Below are 14,906 nucleotides of genomic sequence, written 5' to 3'. Positions count from 1 at the left end.
GGGGGGGGGGGAAATCATAATTACCATAAAAAATCTGCTCAATTCATTCTGCCCAAATGTAAAGCACTACTGAAGATATGGTTTAATGATGTATTAAATTCCACCAAATGTTTGGTTTCTGAAACAACCAATCAGTTCAATCACAGCAGAACATGCGCACGTCATTGAGGGCCGTGTCGTCTCCGACTCCCTGCGGCTGCTCTACCATCGTCTCAATGCCACAGATTCCTTTTCCTCCACACGTCTCACTCCAGTCGCCCCACTCGCCCCATGACATCCCAGATCCCTGAAGTGGTTCTGCATTTCCACTGCAGTTGAACCTGGTGAAAATTCAGCAAGAATACAGTGTCAGTCCTGTTTGGAGAGTTCTGTTCTGTTCAATACGTTTTGTTAGTTTTGAGAACTGTCTACGAGACGACTGTGTAGTCCATTTTTAAAAATAAAGGTTCTTTATTGACACAAAATGGTTCTTTTATTGCATCGCTACAGAAACCCCCTTCTGGAACGTTCATTGTTAAGAGTTTAATTTAAATAACTCAGAAGTTTGATCAGGTCACTTGATATCTGTGTCAGATGAGCCTCATGCTGTGACCTGTTTACGCAGCTTGTTATGGAATGCGCTTATGACTCCAAAATAAGTATTAAATTAAATAAAATCATCACCTGATATTGTTTGCAGCCGTGTCGTCCCATGTCCCTTGGTAGGGTTCCACTCTCAGCTGAAAAGATGTCAGGAATCCAGTCGAGCACCATTTAATGTCTGTCCATTTACCCCAACTGGAATGAATTTGATAAGGAACATTCGTGGTTAAACCAGTTACCTGTTGAAGAACACGTCACAATAGTCCTCATTTAAATAATTAATGCGCAGAATAAAGGAGCGGGGCCTGGGTGAGTTAGTTAGTAGTGCGTTGAAACTGGCGGTTATGGTAAGGGGCAGGACATTTCCCAAACACGCTTGAAGCGCTTGACCAATCACAACATACTACTCCAGCTGACCAATCAGAGCACATTGTGCTTTTCAGAAGGAGGGGCTTCATAGAAACAGGAACTGGGCTGCGTTCCAGTTCGGTTTTTAAATGCCCTTCCCTCGCTAACTTCCCTTGGTCTCGTTGACTCGGATGTACGTCATTGCTTACGTTGCACGAGTGCCCACTTCTGGCGGAACCTTTGCAATGGGCTGAACTGGAACGTCCTAAGCCCTTGATCACTTGGAATCCGCAATGGAGCTGATTTATTATTTATTTTTTCCCCTTACAAATGTGTTTAATACAGCATTCTATATGTATATATGTGTGTTTTAAATGTTTAAACAAATAATTAATATATCATATAATTGTTTGTGGTAGGGTAAATTAAACACGATGTGGGCTGACGTCATAATCGTGTTGCATTGTGGGTTATGGAGCTGCCTGAAGTGTACATGTGAAGTAGACTCGCTCCCTCGGTTAAAATCGAGGGAGCAAGGGTCTGTCCATATAAACTTCCCTCGTCCACTTCACGAAGTGGAACGCACTTCAAAATGGCGGCAGGGATTCCCCCGAGGGGAAGTGTGTAGGGAAGTTCGCGAGTGCGTGTCTAAAACTGGAGTGGAACGCAGCCCTAGACAGAGGGTTACTGACAGACTGGGAAGAGAGGAGCTGCAACAATGGAGAATATGGGTAAAATAATGGGTTGTCGTCAAAGACATTAAACATCATCAAACTGAACAAGTAAACTCATCTACTCACTACACTTTTACCGTTTATAACTGCGCTCTTGCAAGCTATTGGGGGCCCTATAACACACCCGGCGCAATGCAAGTGTGTTTGCTAGTTTGCGTCCGGCGCCGTTCGCGTTTTCCCGTTCAGCGTCACGTCCTTAAATTAGTAAATGCATTTGTACCAGTTAGTGCGCCCATGGGCGCGCTGGTCTAAAAAAGAGGTGTGTTCAGGCGCATTGCTATTTTAAGGAGCTGAAAATAGACTGCGCCATAGACCAACTCAAACCTGGTCTAAAGTCTAAAGTCAATGGCGCAATATTTTTTTTGTTAGAGCGCGTTGGTAGAAACTGCGCCTCTGGGCGCGTCCACAGTGCACGTTGACTTTGCTTATTACACACAAGGATGCGCATCACACAAACATGCCAAATGGATTACAGTGTAAAATAATATTATTGTGTAGGCTACATAAATATAAAAATGTAATGATGAATAGTCATTGCGTGTATTAGAATTAGGCTACCTATTTTCAATTCAGCCTATTACTACTTATAATGATGAACAAAATTGGCTAATTAGCCTTTCGCCGAGCCCCGCCCCCCTTAGTTACTGTTGCTTTGTCCGACAAGCCGTGGCGCTGTCACTCCACACGCAGTGAAAAATACATCGCGGAACAAAGAGGATACTGAACACACATCGACAGACAAGACAGAGTAGGTTACTTATGATATTAAACAAAGTCCCAGCTTTCAAACCGTGTAGTTATTAAAGAAATTCAAACAATAAAAACCGTTTTGTTGCTCTTTAATGTGTCGTGACCATGGTCGTGACAGATTGCTGTAGATCCTCAGCTCAACCGCTCGTAAAAAACGATCATCTCTTCCTATTAGTCCATGAACATGAGAATCAATGTTGTTTCAAACACGGAAAGACGTCAATATACACCATTTTTCAAGTTTTACTCCACCGAGGTTAATCTTTTAACTACTGGCTGCTTTGACGGACAAAATGGCGGATGCAGCGTTCTGATTGGTTAGATCGCTTGTCAATCAAACTCCCGGCGAAAGGTCAATTAATTGAACAATCGTGCCAATACACACACATATATATTAACTGACTCATCGCGCGGAGCTATTTGAAAGCCTGCATTTGCAAGACCGCTTTAACTACGTGCACGAACAGATCGGTTTCTTCGCTTGAAAAGCGTTCAGCTTTTCCGCCATGTAAATAGCAATCCGCCATGGCGCGAGCGCATCTCGCTCTTAAAGGGAGAGGGAGAAATTAAGAGAATAGGGACAACCCATTTCAAAAATGGGACCGGACCGTTTTTCCGTCGTTAAAATAGCAAAAGTGGATTTGGACACGCCCTGAGTGCAGCTGCGTCGTGCGCTACTTTGCGTTTAGATCGTTAAAATAGGGCCCTTAGTGTCATCATAAGATGTAGTTCAAAAGCTTCACCTTCCGACGTCGGATTGAACTGTGGCGTAGTCCTCATACGGGCCCGATGAGCCTTTGGACGGGTTGATGCAGTGAAGACGAATCCCATTGAGTGCTGTGTTATCACCAACCAGCAGAGATTCCCACGTACCCGCCACCTTCAGAAAAACATCAGTTCAGAGTAAATCATATTTCTGTGATACTGAGGATTAAGATGTTTAAATTTATGACATTTTGGTGTTTGTTTGTTTGTTTATAATTTGATGCCATGCCAGCTATATCATGGCCATTTTCATGCCAAGAAAAATGTTAAAATATAGCAAAACGTAAATAGAAGAAATAGAAGAAAACTATGGAGCCCTGTGCATGACAGTGGTGGGGAAAAAAGATGTATCCACCTTGTTCCTAATCTCTTTTCTAATCTCACTTTGAAATATCATCACTCAGGTTCAGGAAATGAACATTTTTGATTAATGCAGCATGTGTTTACAGACATGGCTACTACAGTGATATTTAACATATATATCCGTAATATTGCTGCATAGCTTTTGGGCTTTTGTATGATTTGTTTATACTTTCACACTTTTAAATGTCCTTTTATTGTACGATGGTTGAATGGTGAGTAGAATAATGTTATATCATTGAACTTAGTTTTTAAAAAAATGCTTATTATTGTGTTCATATAGTGAACCTTTCTCTGATTGTTTACAGTTTAACGAAAGTTACTCCCATAATTCACACAAAGCGTCATGGAGTGAGGAAAAGATATCATGGTCATGAATTAACAATTCGTTCCCATGACTTCCTAATATGTCAGCACATTTTGCAATTTTTTCCCCTCGTTTTAAAGTAAATCGTGTGTGCAATATTTACTAAAATGAGGAAACGTTTTAAAAAGTCATGGGAGCGAATGAATAACTCATGGCCACGACTTAACTAAAATGAGTAAACGAATATATATCTATATATTTTTCAACTTTTTTTTTCAACTAAGAATCACATTTCTGAGGTCTACCAGGCAGGGTTTAAGCCTTTTCTGAATATGCCTTTTTTTCAGCTTCGCTTTCTAAAATAAAGCATTTTTTATCCAAAAGTCTCTTGAGATAGCTATACATCCATGCTTTTATAACTTCGTGGTCAGACTACTGCAATTCTCTGCTCTACGGTATCTCAAAGACCCAAGTAGCTCGACTTCAACTACTGCAAAATGCTGCAGCCAAATTTCTCAAGAATAGTCATTAATATGATCATGTTTTACGAGTGCTCCATTGGCTTCCAGTTCAATTTAGGATCAATTTTACAATTCTTCTATTTGTGTATAAATGTATAACCTCGCACCAAATTATTTGTCCGATTTATTTTGTCCATACAACCCTCACAGAAGTTTAGGAACTGCACAGCAATATCCCCAGAGTTAAATCAACTCTGCTCAGAGAATATATGGTCCCTCTCTAAATAGAATTAAAATAACACTGACGCAGAGTTAAAAGTAATGAGATAATATGTTGTTTGTGGAGTTGTTTAATTATTCTAATATATTTAATGTATTTTATCTTCAGTTGATTTCTTCAAAGACTGTGGCTGGAAGTCAGTTGTAGTTTTTGTGTTTCTCTTCAGTGATTCTGCTTGTTAACAGCAGGTGTTCATCACTAATGCTTAATTAATCAATCACTTATAATCTCATTAACTTTAACTCTGCTTCAGTGTGACTTTAACACTGTATAGACAGGGACCATATGTAATCTGAGCAGAGTTTGATTTAACTCTGGGGATTTTGCTGTGCTGTAATCTTAATTTACTTTCAGTCTCTTGTTGAAGGATAAAACACAGAGGAGATAGAGCCTTTTCATTGGTGGGGCCAAGATTGTGGAATAGCTTGCCTGTCCATCTTAGAGCAGCTCCTTCCTTATCAGTTTCTCCCCATTGTTTTATTTAGCCTTTAATACTTGTTAATTATTGCTTTTTGTTATGTTTTATTGTTGTTATTGTATCTGTTGGCGTTCTTTTTTTTTTTTTTTTTTTTTTTACTATTCTTCTTCTTCTTCTTCTTATTCCACTCTGGAAGTCTATGGCCGCCCATAGAACCGTATGGTAAAAAGTTGTGAAATTTGGCACACAGTTAGAGGACAGTCTGACCTGTGTCCATAGCAAATTTGGAGTCTCTAATTCAATGCCTCTAGCACCACCAGCTGTCCAAAGTTTTGAATGACCATTTTGAATTTTCTGAAAAACCTACTTTTTCGAACTCCTCCTAGGCCGTTACTTCGATTTTCATGAAAATTGATCCAGATCATCATCAGACCATGCCGACAAAAAGTTATGGAATTCAAGTCGATTCCTCAAACCATTTTCGTAAAACACGCAAACGAATTGTACGTAGTGTTTGCAAAAATAGACATAAGGCTGTATCTCTGCAACGCTTTATCGTATTCAGACCAAAGTTGGTACATGTCATCACAAGCATGACCTGAGGCAACATACAGCGTTTCGGCACAGCGCCACCTACTGGTTGCTTATAACTTCTGATGGGTTTGTCCAAAAATCATAAATTTGGTCTCATTAGATTCGGGGCTTCATGTCGAGTCGAATGCTATCCAATTTTCCCATATCAGCCATTGTGCCATTTTGAATTTTGTGCTAAAATGCTGCATTTTACGAATGCATTAGCATATCGTTACAAAACTTGGTATGGGTCTTTGGCACCATGCCCTGACAATACTCAAAAAGTTTCGGCACACCTTGTGGTCAAAAGTTATAACAAAATTTACAAAAATGTTAATAACTTTTGACTATTTTATTCTCAGTAGATTCCTTGAGTCCTGCTGAGAACATAGATATCAAATTTGCCATAGTCAGCTGAACTTCCTGTCCGCCATATTGTTTTTCTTTAAAAACCTACTTTTTCGAACTCCTCCTAGACTGTTGCTCCGATTTTCACCAAAATCGAACCGTATCATCTTCAGACCATGCCGACAAAAAGTTATGGATTTCAAGTCGATACATCAAACTGTTTTCATATAGCGGAGCAACGAATTTGAGGCATGATGCAAAACTCACTCTTTAAGTATCTCTGCAATGCTTTGATATATTGACACCAAACTTTGCAAGTGTCATTGTCACCTCACTCTAACCATACTACAACAATTTGGACACAGCGCCACCTATTGGTCAAAAGTGATGAACCAGTAAATCCTCATTTTTTATCATTTTTCAGCTCTTTTGCCTAGAATGAACTTAATAGGTCTTTAATTGCTCACTGTTGCAGTTGGTCTGTTGGTCTAATGCTCACAGCCATGTTGGCTGACTTATTGTGCCGCTTTTGTGCTTGGCCCCGTAATTGCTGCTTGCAGCTATATTTTTCATTATTATTTTATATTTTTGTTTTTATTTACTTCACTCATGTACAGTACTTTGGTCAGTCCTGTCTAAATAAACTTAAACTAAAATCTGCCAGTGGGGTAAGAAAAATAACCTGTTTTTCCCTTTGAATAAAGATTATTTTTCTGACCCCAATGGCAGAAGTTGTCACTTAATTTTGGTAATTTGTTTTCCGAAAACAAGTCATTTTGCTTTTCAAGAAAATGTATCTTGACAAAGACAAAAATACTGAGGAAGAAAACATTTTTTGCAGTGTAATATCTTTAGTCAAGCCAAAGGCAACCTTTGCATTTAGGATTGATTGTTAACATTAACATTAACCAGTACTCCACATGACCTAGATTGCATCAGCCAAAAAATAAATTCATTTTTGATTATGTCATAATAATCACTTATGACCACAATAATCATTCAAGAACATGAGTTAAGAAAGTAAATAGAGACAGTTTTGATTTCATGTGAAGTTGGTTACCAGACCAAAGTTTTAACCACTAAACCTCACATTACTACTGTTGTGATTATAGTGGTAATAGTTGCTCACCTTTAGACTAAACCCTGTGGCGTACATTCCAGTTGGACATATTTCCTTCTGCCCCCACGAGCCCCATCTCATCCCGTTATGGACCCTCAGCACTGATCTGACGGGTCTGCTGATAGAGCGCTCAAAGCGTCCTGCTTCGCTCACATGCGGCCCCAAAACAGCCAGCAGTGAAATCAATGTTAAAAGGAGAATTCTGAACATGGTTTGAGGGCCGTCCTGATGTCTTCTGCAGGAGTCCAGAGCAGATGTTTGTGTGTCGGTTGCTCTGTGAAGCTCAATGTGGGACGTTGACCCCCCACCAACAGCTTGATCCAAGTCCAACCTGCACAGCAAATAGAACATCTAAACGTTATCAATGTAAATACAGTCAGAACACAGTCACACTGCAAAGTATTATATTCTCACTTAGTATTTTTGTCTTGTCTTGTTTTCCAGCACAAATATCTAAACATTCTTTAATCAAGATATATTTACTTGACAAGCAAAATCACTTAAAATACTTTTCTGAAAAATACATCTGCCAGTGGCATCAGAAAAATAAACTTAATTCAAAGGGCAAACAAGATTATATTTATGACCCCACTGACAGATATTTGTTGCTGTTATAACCATAAACTCATTTAATTTTGAAACTTTACTCAAAAAACAAGTTATTTTGCTTCTCCATTAAATGTATCTTGATTTAAAGCTGCTGTCTGTAAAATTTGCCTCTTCGTCGCCATCTCTGTTTGAAACCTGCAATTGCAGTTATATGAGGAATTATTATCTTTACGTGGGTTGTGCATCGGCACGGCTCGTCAGCGCGGATGAATCTAATGTTTGCTGTCAGTCGCCATACCGGTGTGGATACTGTACTACAGAATCACAGATTGTAGTCTTGAAGTATGACCAAAGTTGGAATTTTCACCGGAAAATGTCATCTGAACAAGTAACATGTCTGCCACTTTTGTTCTGACCAACTGAGGGAAAAAGCATTAGGCCTACAATAAATCACGCTGCCAATGATGATTAAATCTAACGATCGCTTAGGTCATATCGCATCAACATGAAAATTATTATTGTTGTAATATTTTGTTCTCAAATTGTTAGTGTTAACAACATAAGCATTGCGTGACAATGTGTATTTAGTGTGTATTAGCGTTACCTGTAGTTTCAATTTCTGTATCCACTCCACAGTCCGAAGTCTTTTGCTTTTTGATCACAGCTGAATCTCCAGTTGTCACTGCTGATTGTCATTTAGATCTTTCTGGATTACAATCCACCTTAAATATTATAAGTTTAATTATTGCAGCTGCTGTGAGAACAGGCTATAAATGATCCGCTACCAGTAGCATCCTATATGCATATAGTCTAGCTGGTTCTCCTTCCTTCTGTTAAAACACACCTGAATAAGCTAATTAAGATATCCAGGAGCACTTGATAATTAAAGACAGGTGTGTTGAGCAGGGCTGGAGCTGAACTCTGCAGGAAGGTAGATCTACAGGAACATGGTTGGGCACCCCTGATAGAAAGGTTATAAATTGATTAGCATTTGATCAATTTCATTTTAAGCCAGCCATACAGTAATTTTAATCAACAGCTGAGTTAAATAAAACTGCCCAGCACGTTGGGCAAACATTTAACCCAACCGCTGGGTTAAAACAACCCAATCACTCGGTTTGACCATTTTCAACCTAATTTGTGTTGTTTTTAACCCAGCATTTTTTTTACACTGCCCAACAGCGACACCCGCACAGATCATATGTGCGCTCCGCCTGTATATCATAATAATAATTGTATTTTTCATGTGTTCGTATTCAATCCATTCCGTTTGTATTCATTCCAGTTCTGACCGCATTGAGGGAATAATACAAACAACACTCATGTGCTGTCGTGCTGAGGGAAACATACACACGGCTCGCGTTTCCGAATAAACAGCACTTTTGTGACATTTGAATTCTCCGCTGTAATGCGATCTAATGCGAACATATTTTCCATTTGTGCTGGCAGATTACAGCTAAACAATCCACATGAACACAAACTTTTGCTCTGGTTGCAGGAAAACACATTTTTGTGTTGTAGCACTGAGGTGCATGAGCACCAACGATATGTCTCTGAATGACGAGACCGAGGCGAGAGAAGTGATACTTCCTCATGCATAATACCGCAATTATAATCTCTTGAATACTACAGCACAGTGATTGGATTGAATGAGCTTTAAGTCATGAATAAATATATAAACTGTTGACGTCAGCATGTTTGACCAGCCCATACTTGGTCCGACTCAGCTTTTCAAACCGGAAGACAAAAAATCACTCAGAAAAATGCAAAAATAACTAATTTCAAATTATAAATAAAATTAATAAATACCTTTTAGTGTTTTCAATGATGTGCAGCCTATACATATCTGTTCACAGATCAAAAAATGTGTTCTGGGGTTTCATGACCCTTTAAAACAGACCCCCTAATGCGTGCGGTGAGTTTAGTGTTGGGTAATTGAGAATGAATGGGGAAAGTCACGTGAGAGGAGGCAATGTCTCCATCAAGCTTTGATTGGATATGATCATTTTTTTATGCACGTCCTTGATTCGGCATGAATGAAGACAATGATGCCATTAATGGGAAGATTAATAAAATGTTTTTTTTGTTTGTTTTTTTACCTCTTTATGGTGTGTCAAAACCACCATAAAAAACATGATGACTGGGGCTTTTTAGTGAGCAATCAGTCAAATTAAAGGTATATAGTTAGTTTCTATTTCTGCGACCAGTGTGTACAAGCTTGATGACTGCTAAAAATAAGTTGAAAAGCTGAACATTAGTTCACAAATAATATGCATTGTTTAAATTGTTACTGCCTTTAGTTTTTATTTTGGAATAAATGTAAAAATGTGTAAAAACACAAACTTGATGAAATGTATAGGCCTACTTGGTTTTCATAATAAGAAATTTACATATAAATGTGCAAATTACATTATTGCAAAAAATACAAAATAGAATTGTATTTGGTCTCTTTTTTATGTAATGTTCATTTAACCAGGAAAATTTAGAGTAACTGACATACATTTACATTTGATATACTAACATTTTAGTTAGGATCTATTGGGTAGTGTTTTATTGTACTTAAGAAACAGGATAGATGAAATTATTGTTCACAAACGAACGTTGACAGCACCTCAAGGTACGGCTGAATAGAGCTGTTTTACATTTAACGCTTCATTCATTTGACTTCTTCATATTTCCATATGTATTTAAATTGTCACGGTTGAAGATCCGCGGTCTCATCCTGCCGTCTGTGTTTTTGTTGTGCTGTCATGTTAATTGTTTCATGTGGGCATCGCCGCTGATTGTTTGATTAGCGGCAGCTATTGCCTATCTAGACAGCCTATATAATGCCTTGTCTCTCGTCTCGTGTTTGTCAGATCGTTGTTTGGAGTCCCTGTACTGTTCCCTCTGTCCCTTGTGTGTGCTTCCCTTGGAGTTGGTTTTCGTCGTGTCATCGTTCCGGTTCATTGTTCCACGTTGGATTCTTCACCTCGCCACTCCCGGACTTCAGCACGATCATCATTCACCTGGACTTCAGCACGATCACCACCATCTCACCACGGCTCATCGAAGTCCCTGTGTCACCGCTCTCCTGCTGTTTTTGTGTGTGTGTTTACCTGACGCTGGTGTGAAGCTCAATAAATGAGATTTTCTGACTTGCGCTTGCATGACAGAACGATCTGACCAACATCATGGATGCAGCAAGTTCAGCAGCACTAACGGAGTTCATCAACCACAGCATTGCACGGATGGATCAACAGCAGGAGAGCATTTCCTCTACCGGTCGCGCCATGCAGGCGTTGGTGACACAGGTGTCCAAGCTCTCTCAACAGCTACAACAACTCCGTAGTCCCGCTGCACCCCCCACGCCTTCCGTTCCTCTCCCACAACCCACGCAAGGAGACCGGCCAGAGCCACGCCTACCAACACCACAAACTTATGCCGGTGAGCCAAGTTTCTGCAGTGCTTTTCTGAACAAATGTTCATTGTATTTTTCCCTCCAGCCACGTGCCTTCGAAAGGGAGGAGTCTAAGGTGGCGTTGGTGTTGACATTACTCACCGGACAGGCGGCCTTGTGGGCGTTGTGGGAGAACCGAGATCCATGCTGTTCCTCGTTCCACGCACTCTCCGACGAGATGAAGAGAGTGTTTGACCGTGCGGTCACCGGAAGAGATGCAGCCCGACAACTGGCGGGTCTGAAGCAAGGAGATCGCACGGTAGCGGATTACTCCATCGAATTCTGGACACTGGCGGCGGAGTGCAAGTGGAACGAGGAGGCGCAGTGGGACGTCTTCCTGCATGGGTTGGCCGACCGTGTTCAAAAGGAGATCTACGTCTTGGATTTACCTCAAAGTCTTAATGGACTGATTGATCTCGCCCTACGGGTGGATGTCCGTATCAACCGTCTGGAGAATCTTCCTCGGCCGGACCTCGGACTCCAGGGCGTGGAGGCTCGAGGAGCCAACGCTAGGGACACGGTCGGTCCCTCTTTCGATCCTGAACCCATGCAGGTAGGGAGAGCTCGGATTTCCTGGGAGGAGAGAGAGCGGCGGAGGTCCCATGGACTATGTATTTACTGTGGAGGAGCTGGACATTTCCTAAAGGCGTGTCCAGTAAAAGATCGAGCCCGGTAGTAAAATGGAGGCTACTATTGGGTGGGATCTCCGCTGAGAAGTCCTCACCATCCACTCTCCTTCCGGTAAGACTGAGATGGGCCAATCACACGCTCACCTGTCAAGCCTTACTGGACTCAGGAGCAGAAGGTAATTTCATGGACATACAGTTTGCACAAAGGTCTCAATTACCCATCATTCCCCTCACCCATCAGATCTCCGTCAACGCTCTCAATGGACAGAATCTACCTGACATCTTCACCACCAGTCTCGTCACTCTCATCACTTCTGGCAATCACACAGAGTCTATCTATCCAATTCCTTCTCATGGACTCACCCTTGGCACCCATTGTACTCGGTCACCCCTGGCTCACACAACACAACCTCAGAGTGGACTGGCGGCAGCACACCGTCATGGAATGGAGCACTCAGTGTCATGAGTCTTGTCTTGTGTCTGCTTGTTCTTCTGTGTCTGTTTCTGTGTTGCAGGACAAGGCTGCAGATCTGTCAAACGTGCCCGGGGAGTATCTGGACCTGAAGGAGGTGTTCGGTAAGTCCCGAGCTGCTTCTCTTCCTCCGCACCGTCCCTATGACTGTGCTATAGATTTAGTTCCCGGTAAGTCTCCGCCTAAGGGCAAGTTGTACTCTTTGTCTGTTCCCGAGAGGGAGGCCATGCAGAAATATATTTCTGATTCTCTAGCAGCTAAGTTCATTTGCCCTTCCTCTTCTCCAGCGGGGGCGGGGTTCTTTTTTGTTGGAAAGAAGGATGGTTCTTTGCGACCTTGTATTGATTACCGGGAGTTGAATAACATCACGGTAAAGAATACCTATCCTTTGCCGTTGATGTCTTCAGCTTTCGAGAGGTTGCAGGGAGCGTCCGTTTTCACTAAATTGGATTTAAGGAACGCTTATCATTTGGTCCGCATCAGGGAGAGGGATGAATGGAAGACCGCTTTTAACACTCCCAGGGGGCACTTTGAATACTTGGTCATGCCCTTCGGGCTGTCCAACTCCCCGGCGGTCTTCCAGGCACTCGTCAATGATGTGTTGAGAGATATGGTTGACCAGTTCATATGTCTACCTGGATGACATATTGATTTTCTCCTCATCTCTCCAGGAACATGTTCAACATGTCAGACGAGTGCTTCAGCGGCTGCTAGAGAATGGGCTTTTTGTCAAGGCGGAGAAATGCGAATTTCATTTTTTCTTGCCCCTAATTCTTCACATCAGTTCGTGGTGGAGGTCGATGCGTCAGAGGTGGGGGTAGGTGCAGTTCTATCCCAGCGTTCTCCCACAGTTTTTTTCTCACCGTTTATTTCCAGCCGAACGCAATTATGACATTGGTAACAGAGAGTTGCTGGCAGTCAAGTTAGCGTTGGAAGAATGGCGTCATTGGTTGGAAGGTTCGGGGGTACCTTTTATCGTTTTGACTGACCATAAGAACTTAGAATATATCAGAACTGCTAAAAGACTAAACTCCAGGCAGGCTCTGTTTTGATTTGAAGACTGGGAACACTCACACACAGTTGGAGAAGCACACGAGGAAGACTGGAGACGTTGGAGACCGGTAAGTAGCAGGTTGGAGTCCTTGAGGTAAGTACACATGGAGTTGTGGTACGAACGAGACCGGACAGTGACTGTGTGTGAGTGTGGGGTTTTTAAGGTGGAGGTGCTGTGCTGATGACGTGCAGGTGGCCGTGATTAGTACTCTGGTGATTGAGTGCGTGGGTATTGGAGGGAGGTGGAACCTGACATGTCTGTGACACCTGCATAACTATAAAAAAAAAAAAAATCACGTGTAGCTGTAAATCTGTGCAATAACATTAGGACTTAAAAATACCAAGCAGAGAAGTGATATGAACATTCATTGCTTAAATACTTGAGCAAATAAATAATACTATTTGCTACAGATTGACATAACATCAGGGTGTATGGGCTATTGGTAGCCTATTATTTTCTTATTTGTCACCGCGGTTTTGCTTTAAAATGTAAAATCAAATGCACTTTCGGGTTTATCCAATGTCTTACTGAAATACAGTGAATTATCATCATTTGTGTAAAATCCCTAGTTTGTGCATTGTGTAAAAATACAGAGCCCTGCATGACATGCAGAAAATATATGTATGGACCTATGGAAAATATCTCTCCTTTGCAATGCCATAATTTCATGCAGTCTTAAAAGTGGCACTGACTTGTCTGCTGGATAAAATAATAAATACAATCAGGGGCAGATCAAGAAAATTATTTATAGGTTGGCAAAGGGGTGGCATGAGGTCTATGAGAGGTGGCAACACCAAAGCAAGCACCCATGCATAGTTTTTGGAGATTTATGGCCTGACATACACAATTGTGTTCACAAATATTGCATTAAAAATAAATAAGATTTCAATATCCATCATGGCACCAGGTCAAGACAATATATATATATAAAAAAACATCAACAGATTATTATTTTGAGCTTGTATTACTAAAGATGAGCAGTTTTATTAATAAATACTTTTTTCCTTCTGATGAACACAATCATAGATATTTTATTATCCGGATGCATCCGAGCTTTATAATGGTAGTGAACAGGGGTCACGAGTATGAGCTGAAGAAAGTGCTTCCATATTCATATACCACCTTCTGTATTCAACGTACGAAGAAAGTGTAAAACTCTGGCAGTTCAAAAAGCTTACGCTACTTCCTATACCTTCCCTATTCAACTTACGGAGAAAGTGTAACTGACACAACACCAGTTTACACTTTATTCGTACAGTGAATACGAAGGCGGTCTGGTAGAAGCTAAATATTTTACTTCATAACTTGTTAAATATGGATATTTTTTATACACAAATACATCGCTTCGCATTAGAAGGCCTTTATTAACCCCCCGGAGCCGTGTGGAGTACGTTTATGATGGGTGGATGTGGATGGAGACACTTTCTTCAGCTCATATTCGTGACCCCTTTTCACTGCCATTATAAAGCTTGGATGCGTCAGGAGGATATTTATTAAAATATCTTTTATTGTGTTCATCAGAAAGAAGAAAGTCATATACACCAAGGATGGCTTGGGGTGAGTAAAGCTTGGGCTAATTTTCAATTGAAAGCGAACTAATCCTTTAACAGTGATGGAAATGTCTGTGTGTGTTCACCCAGAACACCCTATCAACCACATACTCGCACATACACACTCTATCAACCACATACTCGCACATACACACTCTATCAACAAC

General features: G+C 41.0%; 1 protein-coding gene across 1 annotated transcript; it reads right to left on the bottom strand.

Annotated features, from left to right (window-relative positions):
• LOC137012989 (vitelline membrane outer layer protein 1-like) lies at window positions 1-7,344 on the bottom strand. Its single transcript, XM_067376532.1, has 4 exons — window positions 7,056-7,344; window positions 3,158-3,294; window positions 664-777; window positions 1-320 (listed from the first exon to the last, which is right to left on the bottom strand). Exons 1-4 carry the CDS (start codon window positions 7,254-7,256, stop codon window positions 137-139), a joined length of 636 nt encoding a protein of 211 aa, XP_067232633.1. The 5' UTR covers window positions 7,257-7,344; the 3' UTR covers window positions 1-136.
• Window positions 7,345-14,906: the final 7,562 nt, after the last annotated feature.

This window comes from Chanodichthys erythropterus, chromosome 22, assembly GCF_024489055.1.
Source record: "Chanodichthys erythropterus isolate Z2021 chromosome 22, ASM2448905v1, whole genome shotgun sequence".
Lineage (NCBI taxonomy): Eukaryota > Metazoa > Chordata > Actinopteri > Cypriniformes > Xenocyprididae > Chanodichthys > Chanodichthys erythropterus.
This window is presented reverse-complemented; position numbering and strand designations above follow the sequence as displayed.

Coding starts and splice junctions, on each gene's coding strand:
- LOC137012989 (XM_067376532.1), bottom strand. CDS start 7,256: ATGTTCAGAATTCTCCTTTTAACATTGATTTCACTGCTGGCTGTTTTG. Junction 3,295..7,055: donor CCACAGGGTTTAGTCTAAAG/GTGAGCAACTAT, acceptor GTTTTTCTGAAG/GTGGCGGGTACGTGGGAATC. Junction 321..663: donor ACGGCTGCAAACAATATCAG/GTGATGATTTTA, acceptor AATTTTCACCAG/GTTCAACTGCAGTGGAAATG.